Source organism: Mercenaria mercenaria, chromosome 8, assembly GCF_021730395.1.
Source record: "Mercenaria mercenaria strain notata chromosome 8, MADL_Memer_1, whole genome shotgun sequence".
Taxonomy (NCBI): Eukaryota; Metazoa; Mollusca; class Bivalvia; order Venerida; family Veneridae; genus Mercenaria; species Mercenaria mercenaria.
In genome coordinates this window covers 19,577,052-19,599,396 of record NC_069368.1, presented here as the reverse complement: position 1 = coordinate 19,599,396, position 22,345 = coordinate 19,577,052, and the positions used below count along the sequence as shown (strand labels likewise).

The window sequence follows — 22,345 nt, the reverse complement described above, 5'->3', positions numbered from 1 at the left end:
CAAAGTAAGGGGGAGACCAGGTGCGGGTACACAACTTCACATGTTTACTATAAATGTTCATGGAATAGAATGAAAGAAATTTAATGAAATTCTACCAAATTGTAAGTTTGTTATGTACAAATATGTGGATTTTTATACAATTAAAGGGCAATAACTTTAAATTTACAAAAGAAAATCGGAACAAAATTGTGTGTACACAACCACATTATGGTGATCTAAAGTCTGTTTAAGTTCCATAGTTCTAGGTCAAATATATCAAAAGTTATGATGCAGAAATTGCCATATTTATAGTACCCTATATAGTTAACACTAGAAACTTCTAAGGGCCATAACTCTGGTGTTACTTGGGCAATCTGACTGAAACTTTGCGGACCGCAAAAACTCATAGTGGTGAACATGTATATGAAGTTTTATATAAATATTCCCAACCATTTCCTAGATATGGCTCGGGACGGACGGAAAGACGGACGGAAGAACGGACGGACGGACAACGCCAAAACTATATCCCTCCGACTTTCGTCAGGGGATAAAAAATGGAGTTAGAATACAACAGGATATGACATATAGTACAATCAATAAAAGAGTGTAACAATGATAGAGGCAGATGAAAATAGTTCAGTCTCGGAGGACGCTAACGCCATGTAACTGTGAATGCAACTACCTCTAATATTTTTAGAAAAAGTGCATTTACATCAGTTATTGCGTTATGCACTCTCTGCCAAGTAATATATAGGTTTGTGCCAATATTAAAAAGTGTTTACATTATACTAAAGGCCCATTCACTCATAGAACAAAGAAAACGGAGTCCATGAACAGTTGAACTTTGTGCATGTAATCCCTCGTTCACGCTTCATAATATTTAGTTTATATTCTAATTTACATAAGATTAACATGTTATGGAAACCAGATATTGCAAATAGCGTCATAAAAAATGTTTCTGTTTACTTTTTTAATATAAAGATATTGAATAGCAACTGAGTACAGTACTAAATATCCTCCAATGAAATGGCGGACATAAGTCCATGTTTTCCCTTCAAAACGTCATTATGTTAGCTTCTATAATTGTAATTTCCTTGCAAATATGTTTCTCACTTTTTGAGATGTTTCTTTTCAAATGTAACCTGCATGTCTATGGAACGTTAAGGTTCTCTTCTATTTAGCACGGGGTGATCTATAGTTTGTACCTTGTCGTGTCATATCGTACATATGACAGGACAAACATACCTTCTGGAAGTTTTAATATGGCCCCGTGTTTCTTTATTTTCTTTAACAATATTTTAGGTTAGGGATAATTGTTGAAAAGTAGATGTGTTTGAGTAATTCAGAATTGGCACAGATATACATAACAACTCAGTGAAAATTGGCCGTTTATATAGAATATAGGAGGAATTATATTGTCAATACAAGCCCTGTGATGTAATCAATAGGCTTACAGGATGGTGTCAAATGTACCAATAAGCTGCGGTCTTATTATTTATCAAATGTGATAGATCACAGGATAAATTGCTCAGATTCATCACCAGTTGTAATTGAGAAATATATTACCGAAAAACTAGGAAATAGGAGAATTCTTGCATGGGATATGTTGAACGAGACGAGACGTTATGAGACAATTTAAGTATTTTTGTGTTTGAATCCTTTTTCTTTCTCGCACTGGTTACTGATGACAACAACTATAACAAACATATTGACGTCAAATGGAAGTGTATCTGTTCTAACCCATCAGATCCACGATCGTTTAAATACGACTATGGTTATATATTGTCACGTTGGTATTCGGAGAATCAAATTTTCATTGAACTCGTCAAATAATTTTTAGCTTTAAAATGAATTTGAACAAAATCCCTCCTACTGACGACAAAACAAACTTGATGAAAAACCAGCGTGCCCTGAAATTTTGATTTGATGCGGGGAATTGCAGAACAGCTGGTGCAAAATATACATGTTAATTAATTAAAATAACTAAAACTTAGTTGTCTGCTAGTACAGATGCCTAATGATTGCTTCTTGAATACACATCTCTGTACGCTACAGTAATTTATTGCCAGCTTTTACAATAAATAGTTTCAACTTATCTGTCATCAGTTACGACAGTTAGAGTCAAACGAATCGTATCAGCTCATGAGAAGAAAATCTAAAATATCTACCATTATATATCAGGTAAGTTTTGTTTGAAGTGCTCTGATACATGAAGTGTTCATTACAAAAAGCGCAACGAAACGAGCGCTTTATGCTTACTGCAGGAACAATGCAGGCGCGTTCAATACAATGTATTTAGAGATGAAACTCGAAACTGAACTTAAATAATAGCAGATAAGTTCATCAGGGTCATTGAATTAAACATAGCCTTTAGTTTGTAAAATCATTCTAAATGTTGAAAAGTTGTATAAGTGAGCTTAAAGATGCTTCAAATCATTGTGTGAAATATGTTGGCAATTAATAGTTAATTTTAAGGTAATTTCAGAGTGGTTCTACGTAAGAAATAACATATATAATACTAGTAATATGTCTGTACTAAGCAAAATGAGCATTTAGATCAAATCAGTTTTAGTGTCCATCTACATAAGATATATATATTAGTCAAATAACTGTGTTAAGCAAAACGAACATTTTGTTCAAACCAAAATTAGTTGAATCCACTCAAAAACATGTAAAACTCCTTGCAAGCACTGAAATCAGCAATTAGTTTAAATCAAAAGTAAATGGATTCCATTCCAACCAATTTATATAAGACATTTTTATTTTTTTAGAATATCAGGACTATTATATATATTAATATAAGTCGAATCTGTAAAGCCTTTACAATTACGGTGACATTCTATCAATATCAAATTACCAATTAACTTATCAAATATTTTATCGACGCAAATGTTTTATTTTAATCAGAAATTATTACAATCCGTACCTTGTTTTTTTTTCTAAAATCATGATATTATTTGTTAAATGCAGGAGAGGTCATAATAGAATACCATTGCCTTAATACAGATAACATAAACAATGCCTTCGGAATTCATTGTTTAATCGGACCATATTCTGATGGCCTGGTATAGAGATAGACGCTTAAAATTTCAAACGATAGAAATAAAGTCTAGAAATTAATATCTCAGTTCTTGAATTATCCTAAAATGATTTTACAAATGTAATTTTTACAGTTTTGTTGATATCAATAACAGAAGTTGTAATATTTAATTTAAAGTTGCGATCAGCAAAGAATGGCAACTCTTGTTTTAGGCCAGTATTTATAAGCAGAGATATCTATTAGTTTACTTCCCCTGCAATTACACAATTGAGTGGAAAATGAAAACGGTTTAAGACACAAAAGCATACCTTTTTGCACAACAAAAACATTTTAGATGTATTCATATGTGTTTGATTTACCCTTTCAAACCTGCTTCATATGATTTTGTCAGCTTACTTATGGTGAAATATTAACTTTTAAGAAGCCGATAACAAAATGAAATACCAGTAAGTATTTACATAGAACAGAATGAAAACTATCTTGTCTGACAGGATTATAACAGTGGTTATATCTAACTCATATACTTTTTTTTACTCTAAATGCAACACAATTTTTTTATTATGTTTTGGTATGACGATATCCTGATAACCTAGAGGCCAATCCGATTACGTACTGGAACCGTAATGGTGCTCGTCTATTTCCATCCGATAACGTAATATCCGTATACTACTATATCGGTATTCTTAGGTCGTTAATATAGCTCAAACAAGTCAGTTGGGAAAGCGGATACGGAAAATACGTTGTCAAACGTAATTATGGATCCATTAACCTACAGGGTTTTCCTGTGCCATTTAATAATAAACAAAGACAAATATCAAACAGGGAATGCCACGTACCAAAAACGCAGCCTCCCCAAAACGAAACCCACAGCACGCAGACCACAAACACACACACACATACACGCACGCACACACACACAAAGCCAACACACTAGGACAAAACAAACAAACAGAGGAACACAGTGGGGCACCGCCTTGGAATAGTCAGTGGCAAAAACACCACTGGGGAGCTTAAACCGGTTTATGGTGCGCACCCAACCTCACTCTTACCCCCACCATGTTCCAAAGACACGGGACAGTGTAAATAAAAGTAATCCCCTCCAGGTGAATCTCTAACATACGTAATGGAAACAAAAAGGCATGGCATGTAAAAAACAAAAATGCTCGTGTAAAAATATATAAAAAGCAAACCCTTAGAACCAAAAACGTATGTACTCAATGCCTTTTCAGAAGACGGAGCAACAAGAGAAACACCCTTAAGGTCACAATAGCCTAAATAGTTTTCCCTGTATATTCTATATAAAACTGACCTTTTTCAAAGAGCTACAAAAACCTAGCTAGACCCATTTCAGAGAACAAATCGTTACCTCATTTTAAAGAGTTATGATAAAACTGATATAAATGAAGAGAAAAGTAGGGGTCATATATCTTCTAAGACAGATTTCTCTGGTCACATTTGCTTACTGTAAACTGACATCAAAATCACACTGCTGTGACCTGGAAGTACTACTCATACTAAAATTGAGCTTGACTTCACAAAATACAACCTGCTCTCCCATTTTTCCTACCAAAATGTCAAAAATTCATCCACAATGAAATTTAAACAGAAACTAGCCTCAATTTAGACCTCTGTTGCCATGCCAAGTGAAAAATTAGTGTTCAAATACCTGGCAGCCATTACGCGACTAGACCAGATGGCTCCCACGCTGGTTCCTTTAGTATAGTTAGGCCTTAAGGGCCCGACGAAACAGGCCAGAAGACAGGTATCAAAACAGTTCAGTCCTGGTAGGATTTAAAAACTGCTTATCATAGAGTCCTCCCCCTCTTCCGTCAGACACAATCAAAGAGGGAAGCGTAGTGTCCAACTGTAAACGGGTTGAACACTAAACATGCGGTATGTCTCAAAATAGTTGGGTCGTAACCTCTTTAAATAAAACGTTTTATAATTTTACTAAATACATTTGGAAAATTACCATGACCCAATATCTTACGAAGTTTGTAAACCACATCCCCTTAAAAAAACGGGTTTAGAAATACCTTCTCACAGAAGTGTCTTTAAATTACTATTGAATTTTAAAACTATTTCAGAATTACGATAGTAAAATTTAGCAAAATATTTACGCAATTTGTAATAACGGTAGCCTTGCTGAAGAAGTTTACTTGTAATATATTGATCACGTTCATTGAAATGCTTGGCATGACTACACGCTCTGGCAAACCGAATTAATTGAGAAATATATACCCCATAAGATGTAGTACACATGCAAAGTCAAGGGAAACACCTAAGAGCTACAGTTATTCATTTATATTGTTATTTAGAGTGCGCTACAATAAAAACATAAAAAGAATGAGAGAAATAACTATGAAACATTGCGTATTGTTCAAGATGAATTTATCATGTGCTTTATTTTGTGTTTTTATGAATTTAAATTCTAAAGGGAATTTAAATTCTACGCACAAAAAAAATGTGTTTTATGAATTTAAATTCTCAAGGGAATTTGGATTCTGCGCACAAAAACCATTCGACAACTTTGGAAATAATTCTTAGACTTATCGGAGAAACTTAACAGCAGGAGGGAAATGAATATTTTCATGTTCGTAATCTGTTTTTGCTGTATCTTAATGTGGGTTAATGACATGTAGAACATCCCTAATGTCTTCTAGCACTGAGAGATGACCCTTTGAATGTCAATTTGGTAGTCCGGTTTCGAATCCAGTTCTGGAAAATGTTTAGATGCTCTTAAGTGTCGTCCATCCTGCTATGGAGCGAATGCTGACTTCTGCCACTTCAAGAAATATGGCATCACATGTATTGGTAAGATACCATAGTGTTTAATCTCAAAAAGCAATGCGGCGTTAGCCGGACATGCTAGTATCTAAAACTTTCTTTCTGTGTGTTCTCGGAGGGGGGCAGCTTTCTATCATTCTGTCGCTCTCTCCCTGCTCTAGCAAAGGCTGAATTGCTCGCCTTTGAGTGGCTGCGGTATGTATGGCAGCCTTTGAAAAGGGTGCTACACATACATTGTATTTTATATAATATATATGAAGTGGTACACTTATTATAAATGTAAAGAAACATTGAATGTATTCCATGGTCCCAAAGAACTAGTAAATGTAAAAACACTCATTCCATGTACTGAAAGCCTCATTTTGTCCGCAACACACAGTTAGTTGTTGTGATAATTCTTAAAATCCTTAAGAAAACCCGTTGAAAACATGTGAAGAAACAAAGCAGAATACTAGCAGATTTGAGTTGAAAGAGAACTTTAAATAATAAATAAATATTAATTTGGATTGTCTTTTAGGAATTTACTTTCGCGGGTTATAAAACCAGACCATCTATGAAAATTAGTCTCCATCGAATATTGATAATTTCGGAATAGAAATAAGGACTGACCTTCTCCATTGTCTAGTGGTAACACGCTTGACTGTCAATCCAGAGGTCAGGGGTTCAAATCACGGTCCAGGCATTGGAAATTTCTGAGATGCTCTTGAGTGTCTCCCACCTACCTAAGAGGCCTGTACTAGTTCTTCCCAGGAAAGACGGCTTCGCGTATACCTGTACTAGTACAGACACAGAGAGATCTGACCAGAGGCACAGAGTGAAATAAAGTCACCTACAGAACAGATAGAGGGAAATCATTTTCAGATACAGGCATATCCGGCTAACTTAGCCTACCTCTTAGACTAGCCACTAGAATGATAATAAATATATTTCTACATTTTCCCCTTTTTGTCGAATTCAATTCCATATAGACAAAAGCAAGTCTATTTTAGAGATTTTCACAGAGGAATGATGTTAAAATTATGCTGTGATATTGAACATAGGATATAGACTACATTTTCCCCTTTTTGTCGAATTCAATTCCATATAGACAAAAGCAAGTCTATTTTAGAGATGATGTTAAACTTATGCTATGATATTGAACATAGGATATAGACTGGCTCAGTTCACTACATTCAGTCATAGAAATGTAAAAAGATATATCGTAGTCTAGGAGCTAGTCTACCTATCTCTTTGCGAATAGACAGTCTGGTTCTTTTACACGAAAATGGCGTTAGGTCATCAGTTAACTGAATAATTATGAAAGTGTTGTATTTTTGACAAGTTAGTGACGATATAGTATGTAGTCTTTCTAAATTTTAGTTTTAGCAAAAGAACAAGTTTTGCTATGAAAGATGTGTTATATATATATATACTGTATCTTAAAATAAGTACATTAGAACTGTTACGTTTAATAATGTTATGTGACAGAAATAAACTTAATTAGCCTATCAGTTATGAAAAATGTCATTGTTATAAATTTGTCTTTTTACATGTTAATATGCCTAGTTTGATCTATTTCACATTATGTTGTTTTAAATGTATTTTATCTACGTCATAGTATTAAATAATCCATTATGCATTTCATTGCTTATTGTTGAAATATAACAAACGTATCAATTGCAATAGTATACGTGACAGTCAATAAACATCCGCTATACAATAGTATCATTTTTATGAAATGTTATCATATTGAAGGTTTGTGCTTCTTCTTGCTCTGTCTACTGGAATTTCAAATCATCACACATCAGAACCATCGTTCACTCTGGTGTGGTGGAGTAGTATGTAAGCTGTCGACATGCAACCCAGAGCAGATTGTTATTGAATAATAAAAGAATAATGTCGTGAATTGCCAATTTTAAATGTTTTATTATACATTCAAATCTGCAAATGTCTTTAGTGTGTGATTTGGCGTTACAACACTAGCAATGCTATGATAAAGGCACGCCACCGTAAAATACCATTAGCGGGTACAAGTTTATTCTAATTTGGTATCCTTTAGGGAAACGTATTTGATTATAAGAATTAAAGCTAAATGATCGAACCGTGACAGAATGAGAGCGTTATCAGATGTATCTTAATAAGAGCAGTGATGATATATACTTAGAATATTTCTCATTCTGCTTTCTTGTATATACTGGTGTTCAAAACGCATTCACAAGGCAGACAACGTAGAACCGACGTTACATATTGTTGGAATTTGGCCGCGACATCGGCGGCTTCATTCCAACTTTAAACAGGCGTTAAAACCACGACGTCTGACACTCGTTGGTGGTAGACGTCTAAGCGACGTTGGATACTTAGTATATTGGATTGAAATTATAATTATATTTCAACTTTCCACGACAAAACCCTAATTATATTTTCAAATGATGCTCTTGATTCTTGAATGGACACATGTTGATAATAAGTCCAATTTCCTTGTCAGTTTTGTTTTGTTTTTATTTTACGTTATGAAATACTGTGTTTTAACAATGGTATTAAGAAGATTCTGACAGATTAGTAAACATTATCTTAAACAATTATAAAGTATTGCCGCTTTTCTGAAATACCTATTTGAAAGTATTTTAATACAACATATAATGTGTGCGGTTATACAACACGCTTTTGCGTGTAAGCTTGCTTGAACATACACAAAGCAAATATATATTATAATTTTCTGGGTTAATATTCAACAAAACTATAGTAAACATTAGGAGCAGCTAAACATCGTTCCGCTTATTGATGTTCATTCAATGACAAAAGTCGAGAGTTGAAACTAGCAAAGATATGGACATGTAAGGATAACGCTATACTAGCTAGAGAAATGATATTAGTTAGACAAGTTATATTCAGCGAATACAGTGGGTTTTTACACCAATGGTTACACTGAAATAAAATTATGAAATTTGTAATTGTTTGACAATTAATGATATAGTATTGTTATACTAAATTCTAGTGTTTATAAACAAAAAGAACAATTTCTAAAATTGTTATAATAATAACGACTTATGTATGAACTTTTGAGCTTTGTGACAGTAAAACCGTAATTACGCTTCGAGAAAACTTATTTTTATTGTCTTGTAAGAAATCAATTGACTTCTAATTTTTGTGGTTTTAAGATGACATATTAGGATTAGTTTAATAATCCATTAATGCATTTCATGCGATTTTGATGATTGAAAAAGTTCATTGCTAGTATATGACCAGTCAATAATCGCATATACAATAGTCATCATTTTATGATTTACATTTGAAGATTGCTTCTCTCTACGGGAATTTAATCATCACTTGTGTTATATAGTGTGAGTATAGTAAAATCAACAAATTTGTTATCGAATAATAAAAGAACGCAAAGGACCGCCTGTTTGAATTGCTTTAATTAAATATTTTATTATCACACCAAGTATTTAAGGTTTGTGATTTGCTACAACACTCATGCATCGAAAAGTAGGCCCTAAATAATTGGGTCTTATTCTATTTGTATCCTTTGGAAAACATTTTTTAACTATAATAATGTCGTACTGCATGAATAAGTTATCATGTATCTATAGCATGACTGTAATAGAATATCTCTGAAGTTCAGCTTTTTGTATTCTCAAACGCTGGAGACACTTAACGGTTTACAATATTCCCCATACGCGTATATACCACTTAAAGCTAAAACCACACGTTGAACTTCAGTTGGTTTAACGTCTAAGCTAAGTTGGATACTAGTATTTGGATGTAAATTAACAATTTCAACTTCCACGACAAAACCCAATTAATGATCTTCAAATGATGCTTTGTTCATAATATCACATGTTTACATCAATTTCATTTTCAGTTTGTTTTGTTATTACGTTTGAAAACGTGCGTTTTCAATGAATTAAAAGATCTGACAGATTAGTAACATTATTTAAAAATATGACAGTTCTGAAATACTATCTGAAAGTTTATACAGCTATAATGTAATGATACTCATATTTCATAAACATTAGAACTTAATCGACAAGTTGTTCAAATTTGATATAATATAGTTTCATTTTTCAGTACAAAATTCTGAAAACTTTTAGTAGAAAGGCCCGATAGATTATTTACAACATATTGTTTTTGTATAGATATTTTACATAGGTACAATTACGTAAATTGGTATTCGCAGCTTTTTCAGTTCTAGACTGTCATAATTCTCGCATTAAGAAAAAATCAATACTCACATTAATTTAAAACACATCCACTTAAATTGAACATTGTCAGATTAATGTAGCCTCTGTTTGATTTCATTAGGCCATACACAATTATGTAAATATTTCGAGAGATATTTTTTGATATTAAAAACATGGATAAAACCATTAATGATTATATCACATTTTATGATTAAGATTGCATGTAATAATTTAGACAAAGTTTTCTACTTATAAGAAATGCCTTACTTTTTTCGGATTTTTGTGAAATAATTTCTCTAAAATAAAGTATTAAATCCTTTTTAAGAAATATGTTTGGTTATGGGTTTACAAACCATTTAAAATTGCTAATTTTACATAAACATTTAACAAAACTTCCTTTAGACTGTTTTGCCTGCATAAATGTTATTAAACATTATTCTGACATTTATATTTATACAAATTATGCATATGTCCTCTTTAGACTTTTTAGCGGAGTTGTTTATGTTAAAAAAATTAATTATATATGTTTTAAATAACCATAATAATCAACATTTTGTGTACGGATTATATTCTTAAGTTTTTGCACCTTGCACAGTATTAACATAGAATATCTAAAATATTACGATACATACAAAATTGTGTATAAAACTTTGTTTTTTATTTGTTTGGTTTTTTTTTTTATATTTTTTTTTTTGTTTTTTTTTATTTATTTTTTTTGTTTTAGGGTTTTTTTTTTTTTTGTTTTGGTTTTCTTTTAACTGATCATCTGCCTTCATTGAGATATAATTAGGAACAAAATGCACCTGACAATATTTCAAATTTATACCTTACGAGATTCTATTCATACAATTACTTAAAGTTCACTTGACCGTTATTTGCGCCAAAACGAAGTAAATGTATACATGTCAATTAGGCAAAATACAGTTTAAATGCAATGTCTGGGAAAATATTATACCTGTAAGTTAATACTATGCAGAAGACGGTACATATTGAGAAATAAAGTTTTCTTTTTATTCCTAATTTGATTGTTCAATATGTAGAGAGAGAACCTAAAATTTTCAAAGATAGAAATACACTAAATTAAGTCGGGAAATTGATTTCTGAGTCCTTCAAATAACCCAAAAAAATGATTTTATAATGTCACATTTACGATAGTTTTGCTTATACCAATAGAAGAAGTTTTAATATTTAATTCAAAGTAAAGATGTGATCTGCTAGGAATGACAACTCTTCCCTTAGGCCTGTATCTACAAGCAGATATATCTAACAGTTTACTTCCATTGCAATTTTACAATTGAGTGGAAAATGAAAACGATTTTAAACATAATAACATACCTTTTTTACAACAAAAACTTTTAAAATATATTCATATGTGTTTGATTACCTTTTAAAAACCGCTTTAGGTTTTTTTGTCAACGAGCCGATAATAGAATGAAATACCAGTAAATTTTTAAAGTGTTGCTTGTATCAAAATGTCACAAAATAACAGGTTTGGTAATACAGGACTGGTAAAAGTAATAAAGGTGCAATTATATTGATCTCTATTTCTTAAGCCTAAAATATGCAGCTCCTTTAAACGACATCTTTGCATTCAACGACGGCGTCGATTTCAAGAAGAAACTGCGTTTTTACATTTAATTGTCATTCTATTATCAATTCAATATTAGGCATGTGCGCATGCGAAGAAATCGCCATTTTTGCCTTACACAAAATAAGATTACGTTCATTGTGCTGCGTTGCAGGAAATTTCAAATATAAAAACACAATTTAAACGAGCAGTTTGCGTTATCTTTTGTGCTGCAGTAACTCTTGATAGACGTTATTCAGCAGTTAAAACAATTAGATATCAACATAACGCTGAAACCCGAAACTGATACAGTGGGAAAAGAACCAATCCCTCTGACATGTCATGACATAAATTTTAAGATGTTTTAATAAAATAACGAAACTACACGCCAACTTATATAATTCATGTTACTGTACCACATCGTCTTGATTTCTGATTATTTCAGTATGCCCAAGTACTCTTATTTTCTTTAATTTCTTTCTTTCTCTTTCTGATCTTGAACCCTGCATAGTAAGTTTTAATTTATGGAAATGAAATTTGTTAATTGAGTAATAATGTTCGCATTCTTTTTCATAGATATGTTATAGGTGGACCAGAGCCATATACAAAAGTTTAAAAGTTTCTTTAAAGCAAATTTCAGGTCTTTAAAATTAAAACAAACTCAGTGATGTGTTTTGCTGTTACAGCTCCCTCTTCAATTCACTTTAAAAACATAGTATCCGTTTCACTGCTTTGAGGTGTTATCACGCAAAACACATGCACTCCATGTTCTTTGATATAATAATTAGAAAACCAAAAAGTCTTTTGATAAACATTCTCCTGGCAATCTTCTGATTCAGCAAGAAATACAAACGTTTATGTATTTTAAAAAAAGGTTAGCGACGCCACAATGATTTAGTCAATTAGTTTTCAGTTGTTGTACTACATGTTAAATCTAAACTTGTATTTAAACACGTTTTTGAAGATCAAACGCATATGCGACTATACAGTCAAAAGAGAAGCACTCTTTCAACTGCAAAAAGAAACATGAAAACTCTTCTTCCTATAAATATTTATGTACTTAATAAAGCTTTTTAGAGGGAGAATAATGGTGTTCAAAAGTGACGTTTTCATAATTATTTATAATTTGTTTTCGAGACATTTCTTAAAAGTTTGTTTTTGTGTAATTGAGGCGGACATGCAAGCAAGGTTGAACTTTTATTTGCTCTAATTAAATAATAAAATAGCAATATCATAGTAGGTTCAGACTTGTATAGATAACTGATATATGCCCGAGATTACTTTGATGTAAAACGCTTAACGGATCTTCTGCCTGTATTTTAAAAGACTCAAGGTGTACATTATGAATTAGAACAAATAGACACGTGTAACGTACTTGTTGTTTTAATGTTAGTCAGCTGTTTAATATTAATTACATTTTAATAATACCATAAATAACAATAACAGTAAAAGTAAACAGATTATCAAGAATGTGAATTTCTTTTCACTTGCCTGTTTGAAAGCATTGCCGATATTCTGAAATTCCTACTTGCGGCAACAGAAGATAGTTTGGAATTGCATTATTGTGACGTTATCAGGTAATACATTTAGCACATTGCAAATTTTAACGGAATTGAGTACTTCTTCAAAAAGCACTTAAATGTTCTAAAATATTTACATTTAGGAGTTCTTACAACTCGATTTTAAATTTCGATACCATTTAATAGAATTATTACGCTACGAAGGTTTTCAGTCTTTACAATTTATAATTCAGTCATGTATAAGCATCAAATATCTTGGTTTCGGCTAAAACGACGGCCATTTCATTCCATTTGGACAAGAATGTATGAATTTCATGAAAGTTCGTCTAGATAAAATAAGTGGGAGTTTAGCTTTTGCTTTTGCTTCTGATTTTATTATGTTTTGTTGATGACAGTCACGAAAATTACACCCTTGTGATTATTAACTGTTTTGATGCAAAACGTTTACATCTATAAAAGCTCGTGCTATAAAGTTGTTTACATTCGTCACTGGAAATAATAGAGATATAAATCCCACACGATAACTCATGCGATAACATGCTTGATAATTATGTTGTGTTTTTGTTTTGTTTTGTTTTTTCTTCATTAAAACGTTTCAATACAGAAAATATTTTTGTATTAAATTACACTTTGCACTTTACTTCTATAATTGACAACCTTTTTGAGTTCAACGATGCATGGGGACCATAACAGTCAAACAGTAATATAAACACGCTGCGTATCGTGCGGGAGTAGTGTATTATCGAACACCTTGGAAACATGGTCTGGGCATCTAGTTAATCTACAGTCTATCAGTTTGTTCTGTAGTGCAACACGAAAAATGTGGCTGCCCAGAGAAATTGCCTTAATAGTTTGTAGTGTATGGATATTGAAAGTTATTTCAGGTAAAGATTTTATCTTTCAAATCATCAGTAATAGCACGCAACGTGAGAAGGGTTAAAAATAAATTCAAAGAAGTCCAACTTTATTTAAAAAAAAACATAAAATATACAAGATTACGAGGGACAGTCAATAAGTTCACATATTTTCAAAGAACTAAAATATACAGTATATGATTAAGAAACTTTTCTTGTAAACATATCATTATCTAAATAACTTTTCTGCTTAATATCCTGATATTTATGGAAGCAGCATGTAATTACTAGCGATGTTGTCAACGTCGAATAGCGTCATAAAACAATATGTTTAATTAAGTTTTGCTTTTAAATATCGATCGCCGTTATTTCATAAGGTAAGTCAAATTATATTTAGTGATATATGTTTAATATACTTTTATTTACATTACATTACCAAATTTATATACAATTATGGCATATTTATATAAAAGTGCTTCACTGCAGACATTTAAAAAAAAAGAAATAATTTGGTTTGTTTCTATAAAACATAAACTTATTTAATTGTAGATACGTTTAGACTTTCTACTTCTGTTATAACTCAATGATCCATCAGTACAGGTTTAAGTGTTTATCTGTCATACCTTACGTGTTTGTTGAAAGTATTTGATGTTCAATAATATGTAATATATTTGGAGTAAAATTAACACTTGAAACATTTTAACAATTTATAACAAAAAGAAATATCCACTTAGCCCATAAGGCACCCTCTACAATATGAGCAGGGATATGAAATGTCAACATGCTAAGTCCTTGTCAAAGGATATATTGAATGATTAAGTAACAAAAACTAACTATTAATATTTATGAGCACATGGCTAATGTTTTATCAAATAAGAATCACCTGCGGTTCCATTTCATATTTAACCATTGATTTTTAAATCTGTAGCCGAGATGCCTGATCTCTGAAATGAGGCGAAGGAAAAGCTGAATAAGAATTCATTAATCTCCTCTCTTTGATTGGCGGAAAAAAAGTGAGTTGTAAGTGAATTGAATGAACAGCATTACGCCCTCCAAAACAGGCGTAAAAGCATTGCATGTTTATCGCCCAATAATAGTATTAAAAGATATGAAACTTTTGAAGGAATTTAAATTTGGCAGCTCAGTTTAATTCAGTTACGGCAACGTGGATCATATGCTACCTATTTATAAGATAACGAGGTCCGTTTAGCGGAACTCTTAAATCGCTGTAAAATAAAGTCAAAGGTCTGAAGCGTCTCGACAGAAATATTTGTTTTCGTTTGTTCAGATACAGTAACAAGTCATATGGTGATTTTCCACCTCTTCATTGAGGGAGATTTCAGGTGCCCAACCGGGCATTTTTCCAGCTTGGACAGACACCTGGGTAGAGCCAGTCGGCTAGATGTCTCCCTCATAAGAAAGTATTGTTCAACTAAAACGATATGTTAGAGCCCGTCCCAAGCGAGGTTTTAGAGCCCACGGCAATGAGGGGCAAGCGACTCGAAGCCAAATTCATTAACTGCTCGACTATGGCGGTCCCATACCTGACATAATCATATTTACAAGATGAATGTGTGTGTAAGGGAGAAGGTTTAAGTAAGTTTAGACATCCTTTTCAGTCCTTGGAACTTGTTATACCATTTTAACACTTGCAGAATGGTCAAAAATATTGTTCGAACTAAGACGTATGGGTACAAATATGGAAATTTAAGTAATACCCTTTTATTTGTTTGGGCTTTTTCGATCATACCTATAAAATGAACCTATGGATTCAACTGAGTGATGGCTGTTATTTACATTGTTCTGTAAATCTGGAACATAGTGGGGATAAAGATTGATTTTTGCGCGAAATTGATCGGTGGTATTTTGGTTACCAACCGTTCCAAAAGCAGTGTCCGTTATATTATTTAATGTGTTTATTTACACTTGTTGTCTGTTTATTTTATTTTTTTGTTTTATGTGTATATGTCAATTGCTGAAACATACCTCTATACACTTCTGTAACGTTTCTTTTATTGCACCTCTTGCAAGAAGCGGGAACACAAATGTATATTGCTTTTGCACCGCGTCAGTCGATCCGTCAGTCGACGGGGCGAATGGTTTAACTTGCGAACCACTTGATCTAGAACCATCAAACTTGGTAACATGATTTGGTTTATAAGGTACATTTGTAAATACCCCTAATATTTTGAGGTAAGTAGGTCAAAGGTCAAAGTCACAGGGGCCTGAACTTTGAACATGGTTTTCCCCCGATAACTTGAGAACCACTCAATACAGAACCCTCACACTCAATAGCAAGATTGGGCTTAATCATTATTTATTTTTGAAGTAGATGACCCATAATATTTCTGGTGTCGTTAGGTCAAAGGGCAAGGTCTCAGGGACCTGAACCTTGAAAACCGTTTTCGCTCAATAACTTGAGAACCACTTGACCAAGTATCTTCAAACTTGATAGCATGATTGGACTTATATAGTTGATGCCAACTATTGTTTAAGGGGTTAGTAGGTCACAGGTCAAGCTCATAGTGATCACGGGAATGAAAATTGGACTACCAATCATGGGGACATACATGTTATTTGAACGTCTCTTTTTCTTACAAAATGGCTATTTCCTCTTTGTTTAATTATTTCTATGTGTCATGAATTCACAAAACACATAGAAGTAGCGAAAGCCAATAACCGCTAGTAAAATAAATCAATGTAATATGAATGTTAAAATGAATCAATTGACTAACTCATCCTAGTCGCAAATTAATTTTAATTTTAATCCATTTACCTCATATTTGATTGATCCTACTGGATTTCAGAAGTTGTTTTCGTTCCTGTTGAAAGGACTGTTGTTGAACTTGCATCAATTATGGGATGAAGTATAAAACGTTCTGACAGACTAAGGAGTCTGGTCTCTAAATTATCAGACATTATTAATCAAGTCTTTGAAATTTTTGGAAGACAAAATAACTGCAGACTTTTTTAAGAGGTGATGAAATGCGCAACACGTGTCATGCCCCTTGACGCCTTCGTAAGAAGAAGCCTGTTATGAAAATAGCATTGAATGGAGATTATGATCCAAGGAAATATTTTGGTGCAAGTGGTATGGCAAAGATGAAAACTATTTTAATACCACGTTACTTGCAGGGAAACTTAAAAGGTCCTTCTTGCACATTAGTACAAAAGTTGTGGGTTTTATATACAAAACACATTCAATCATAAATAAACATATATATCTACAATTGCCAACCTGTATATTTAAGTGCATTCTCAGGTAATATGACAATGTTTGCTCTTTAAATATGAGTAATTAATCCAACGTGCTCCTTTTAGATTATTTATAAAGTAATTAATAATTATAAGAACTCAAAATTACGTAGTTGTATCAGTTCAGTATTAAAAGAAAGGGTGTCATTTATTCCTCATCAAACACCCCAATAGACATCAGGGTAAAAATGTACCAACAGTTTAAATATTATAAATGACCTAATTTTATCTCTACTTATGAAATAATTTATAGCAAAAGAGTGCTTTAACACTATTTATGCACAATGGGTGGTTATACGTCGGGCTCAATAATTTCATGAGGACGCTGCCCAAGTGAAATTATTTAGATTCTAATATGTCCTTAATCTTAAACAGTAGATAAAATATAATAGCACTCTTTCTTGGTCGCGGCAAAAACATTGACGTCACCGCACGTTAACGTGACGTCATTCTAGCTTAAGAGTGCTTTAACAGAGAAAAGCATTTAAAATTATTTATAAGCCTAATAAAAATATCGAATTTATTGCCTCATTCTACATTAAACCATTGTTCTTAACCAGGAAATGCGTAAAACCTATTGAGAAGTGGCAATCTTTTAGATGCCGAGTGGCGAAAATCTATCGGCCGTGATGTTATTATGCTGGTTCTTTTGGAACCTTAGTCATTTCATGTTTTTATTATATGGTTCAATTTAAGCTGGCGCTAGGGGCTGTACGAGGTGTTGCACTTTCATTATCTCCCATGCATCTGCTATTTATTATTTGACTGGTTGCATTTTATGATTTAACATGATCTTCTCATCAATATCTATGATTGTGGAGAAAGTTATAAGATTATTGCGAAAAGTTAGAACTAATGCAAAATTCAGGAGCCGTTTTTCTTATAACTTAGCCTAAAGTTTAACCAAATCAACGTAAGAAATGGCTTATCAGACAATGATGGTTTTACTTATATGAAAATTTAAAAAACAGAAAAACCTCTGAATAGATATTGGCGCCGGCAACGTGGATAATGTGTTTTCTATCTAAAGTCAGATATAAAGTTGAATTTAACGGAAGATTTTAATCCGATTCTTTAAAGATATTTCAGAAGGTCGTTACATCAGGAATGATTCTTGAAGCATCATGCCAGAAATAAATACATCTATAACAAGAACGAGCACATGTGCACATTTCATTATATTTTAGACATGCTTTATCTATTAATGCATTAGTCAATGTTTTTAAAGCTACTTGCCGACAGTTTGGGTGAAATTTTTCAACATTTTTATTCCCTTCAAGTTTACCATAAAATGTTTATATGACACTGAAAAATAATAAAAACGATGAAAATAAAAGTTAGATACTGATAAAAATGCAAGACGAATATAAATTTTCTGCATTCTTTCAAAAAGAACAGGCTCAGTAAAACCGAGCCTGTAACATTTTCGTTAATGTCGTGTTGGATGACCTGTGGTTTTCCACTTTTTAGCTCAGCTGAGCAATGCTCAGGTGAGTTTTTCTGATCACTCGATGTCCGGCGTCTGTCGTCTGTCTGTCTGTCTGTCCGTCAACATTGAGCTTGTGTATGCGATAGAGGCTGTATTTTTCAACTGATCTTCATGAAGTTTGGTCAGAATGATTACCTTGATGAAATCTGGGCCGAGTTTGAAAATGGATTATCTGAGATCAAAAACTAGGTCACCAGGTCAAATCAAAGAAAAACGTGTATGCGATAGAGGCTGTATTTTTCAATTAATCTTCATGAATGTTGGTCGATTACCTTGATAAAATCTAGGCTGAGTTTGAAAATGGGTTATCTGGGGTCAAAAACTAGGTCACTAGGTCAAATCAAAGAGAAACCTTGTGTATGCGATAGAGGCTGTATTTTTCAATTAATCTTTATGAATTTTGATCAGAATGATTGCCTTGATAAAATTTAGGTCAATTTTGAATATGAGTTATCTGAAATCAAAAATTAGGTCATTAGGTCAAATCCAAAAAAAAACATTGTGTATGCGATAAAGGCTTTATTTTTCAATTGATCTTCCTGAAAATAAGTCGGAATGATTGCCTTGATGAAATCTAGATAGAATTTGAATATGAGTCATCTGTAGTCAAAAAGTAGGTCACTAGGTTAAATCAAGGAAAAACCTCGTGTATGTAATAGAGGCTGTATTTTTCAACTGATCTTCATGAACTTTTGTCAGAGTGATAGCCTTGATAAAATCTAGGTCAAGTGTAAATATGGGTCATCTGGGTTCAAAAACTAGGTCACCAGGTCAAATCAAAGAAAACCCTTGTGTATGCAATAAAGGCTGTATTTTTCAATTGATATTCATGAAATTTGGTCAGAATGATAGCCTTAATGAAATCTAGGTCAAATTCGAATATGGGTCATCTGGGGTCAAAAACTAGGTCACTAGGTCAAATCAAAGAAAAAACTTGTTTTTGCTCCAATTTTAATGATAATTTGTCAGAATATTTTTTTCCATGAAATCACTAGGTCAAACATGTTTACACTGTTATGGTGTATTATGGTGTGTTTCTCAGGTGAGCGACCTAGGGTCATCTTGGCCCTCTTGTTTATTAGTCCCCTACTGGTTGAAAACCAGTTTCGGGGACTATAGGAATGCACTTTTCCGTCATTCCGTCCGTCCGTCTGTCCGTCCGTCCGCAATTTCGTGTCCGGTCCATAACTCTGTCATCCATGAAGGGATTTTAATATTACTTGGCACAAATGTTTCCCATGATGAGACGACGTGTCATGCGCAAAACCTGGACCCCTAGCTCAAAGGTCAAGGTCACAATTGGAGGTCAAAGGTCGACAGGGCTTTTTTCCTGTCCGGTCCACAACTCTCCCATCCTTGAAGGGATTTTAGTATTACTTGGCACAAATGTTCCCCATGATGAGATGATGTGTCATGCGCAAATCCCGGACCCCTAGCTCAAAGGTCAAGGTCACAGTTGGAGGTCAAAGGTCAACAGGGCTTTTTTCCTGTCCGGTCCATAACTCTCCCATCCATGAAGAGATTTTAATATTACTTGGCACAAATGTTCCCCATGAGGAGACGACGTGTCATGCGCAAAACCTGGACCCCTAGCTTAAAGGTCAAGGTCACAATTGGAGGTCAAAGGTCAACAAGGCTTTTTTCCTGTCCGGTCCATAACTCTCCCATCTATGAAGGGATTTTAATATTACTTGGCAGAAATGTACCTCATAATAAGACGATGTGTCATGCACAACTTTCAGACCCCTAGCTCAAAGGTCAAGGTCACACTAAACAGTCAAATGTTAACATAGCATGAACAGGGTCTGTTTCGTGTCCGGTCCATAACTCTGACATTCATTAAGGGATTTTAACATCACTTAGCACAAGTGTTCCCCATGATGAGATGACGTGTCATGTGCAAATCCCGGACCCCTAGCTCAAAGGTCAAGGTCACAATTGGGGGTCAAAGGTCAACAGAGTTTTTTTCCTGTCCCGTCCATAACTGTGCCATCCATGAAGGGATTTTAATATTACTTGGCACAAATGTTTCCCATGATGAGACGACGTGTCATGCGCAACACCCAGTACCCTAGCTTAAAGGTCAAGGTCACACTTTGAGATCAAAGGTCAAGAGGATTTTTTTCCTGTCCGGTCTATAACTTTGTCATGCAAAGCAGGATTTAGATATCAGTTGGCTCAAATATTCCCCTGGATGAGACAACATGTCATGCGCAAGAACCAGGCCCCTAGGTCTAAGGTCAAGGTCATATTTAGAGGTCAAAGGTCAAATTCAAGAATGACTTTGTACGGAACATTTCTTCTTCATGCATGGAGGGATTTTGATGTAACTTGGAACAAATGTTCACCACCATTAGGCACCCTTGTTTTTAGAATTACGTCCCTTTGTTTTACTATAAATAGATTTTATTGTAACTTTTTTATTACTGGCGGTAGAGAAAAATCGAGACCACTTTTCTGTGGTACAGCATGCATGTTACATCCAATTTTTAAGTGTATTTTGACCTATCTCTACCTGGTAAAGGGTTTCTTGTGGACTTATATTATATAGATTTTTTTTTTTTTTTTTAAAGATTAATTTCCCTTTGTTGTTACTATAAATAACTTACATGATAACATTTTTATAATCAGCCAAAAAATTCAATATGAAAACAACTGTGGGTTTTTATATATGCACATTTTAATCCAAGTGTGTTGTTATAACATATTGTATATGTAGTACAATATAGTTTATACATCATTGACAGATATCAGTGCATTATGTTATATTGCAGTAGAGAAAATTAGGTGCCTTCCAGTAGGGGACTTTGTATTGCATGGCAATACTTCATTCACTTGTTTTAACTACCTTCTGCACAATATTTGTGGTTATTTATAACAATATCTTGCAAAAATATTATGTCTATAAGTTTGTACCAGTAGTCACTTTCAGAGTACTCACTTTTTATGAATATTTAAGATAAATTATTTTTCGCCTAAAATGTGTGGGTTAGACCTTTAATATTGATCTTTTGAGATTATGGACTCCAAAGTAGAATTCCGCTTCCGCTAATGATAGAGGGCATGAGAGTGTTTCATTACCTCTAATGAACAGCTTCATTGACAAACCGAATCTGTTAATAATTTGCTTTATTACACTCAATGCTTCCTAAGAAATTTTCCTTTTTATGGAATTAACTATGTCAAAAACAGTCTTAAAGAGCTGTGTATCGGACGTAAAACTTCAGCCCGTACATGGTTTCAGGGTTCCTATATTAACTGGTTCCTTTAGGTCACGGAGTTTATACAAGATATCTTTATAAGTGCTAGGCGGACGGTGTGATAGATAGTGCATATTTCATAACCTCTGTTCAATTTGATTCAACCGTGTCTGCTATAATTTTGTTTGGCTACGTTCTATGATTCCAAAGGATTTTTATCATAGCCAAAAGTTCTTGTAAGATGATTCTGTTAACATGATAATCTTTTGGTCAGTACTGTTTACGTTTAAAGACTGCTGTTGTAAACATAGCAAAACAAGTTCATGCGCTCCATTAAAAAGTTTATCCTGCTTGGTCAGTGATAAATAAAATTTCTTATCTGGATAGTTTCATTGAATGGTGGTTTGCCAGGAATTCATGTTGTAAGAGCACAAAGTTAACTGTGTATACACTTAGTATCTAACATCGTGGAAATCCTGGAAGAAATTTAACTT

The 22,345-nt window shown here is 33.3% G+C and overlaps 1 protein-coding gene across 10 annotated transcripts in view; it reads left to right on the top strand.

The window, feature by feature from the left end:
- The window catches only part of LOC123522921 (acetylcholine receptor subunit alpha-type acr-16-like), a 253,605-nt gene that overhangs the window by 200,184 nt on the left and 31,076 nt on the right, over positions 1-22,345 (top strand). The window contains exon 1 of one of the 10 annotated variants that reach the window (XM_045300449.2): positions 13,784-13,937. The exons of the other annotated variants lie outside the window; for them this stretch is intronic. Within the exon in view, the coding sequence (XP_045156384.1) occupies positions 13,874-13,937 (64 nt within the window). The 5' untranslated portion in view covers positions 13,784-13,873. Of the gene's footprint in view, positions 1-13,783; positions 13,938-22,345 lie in introns of those variants that run through there. 10 annotated transcript variants of the gene reach the window in all.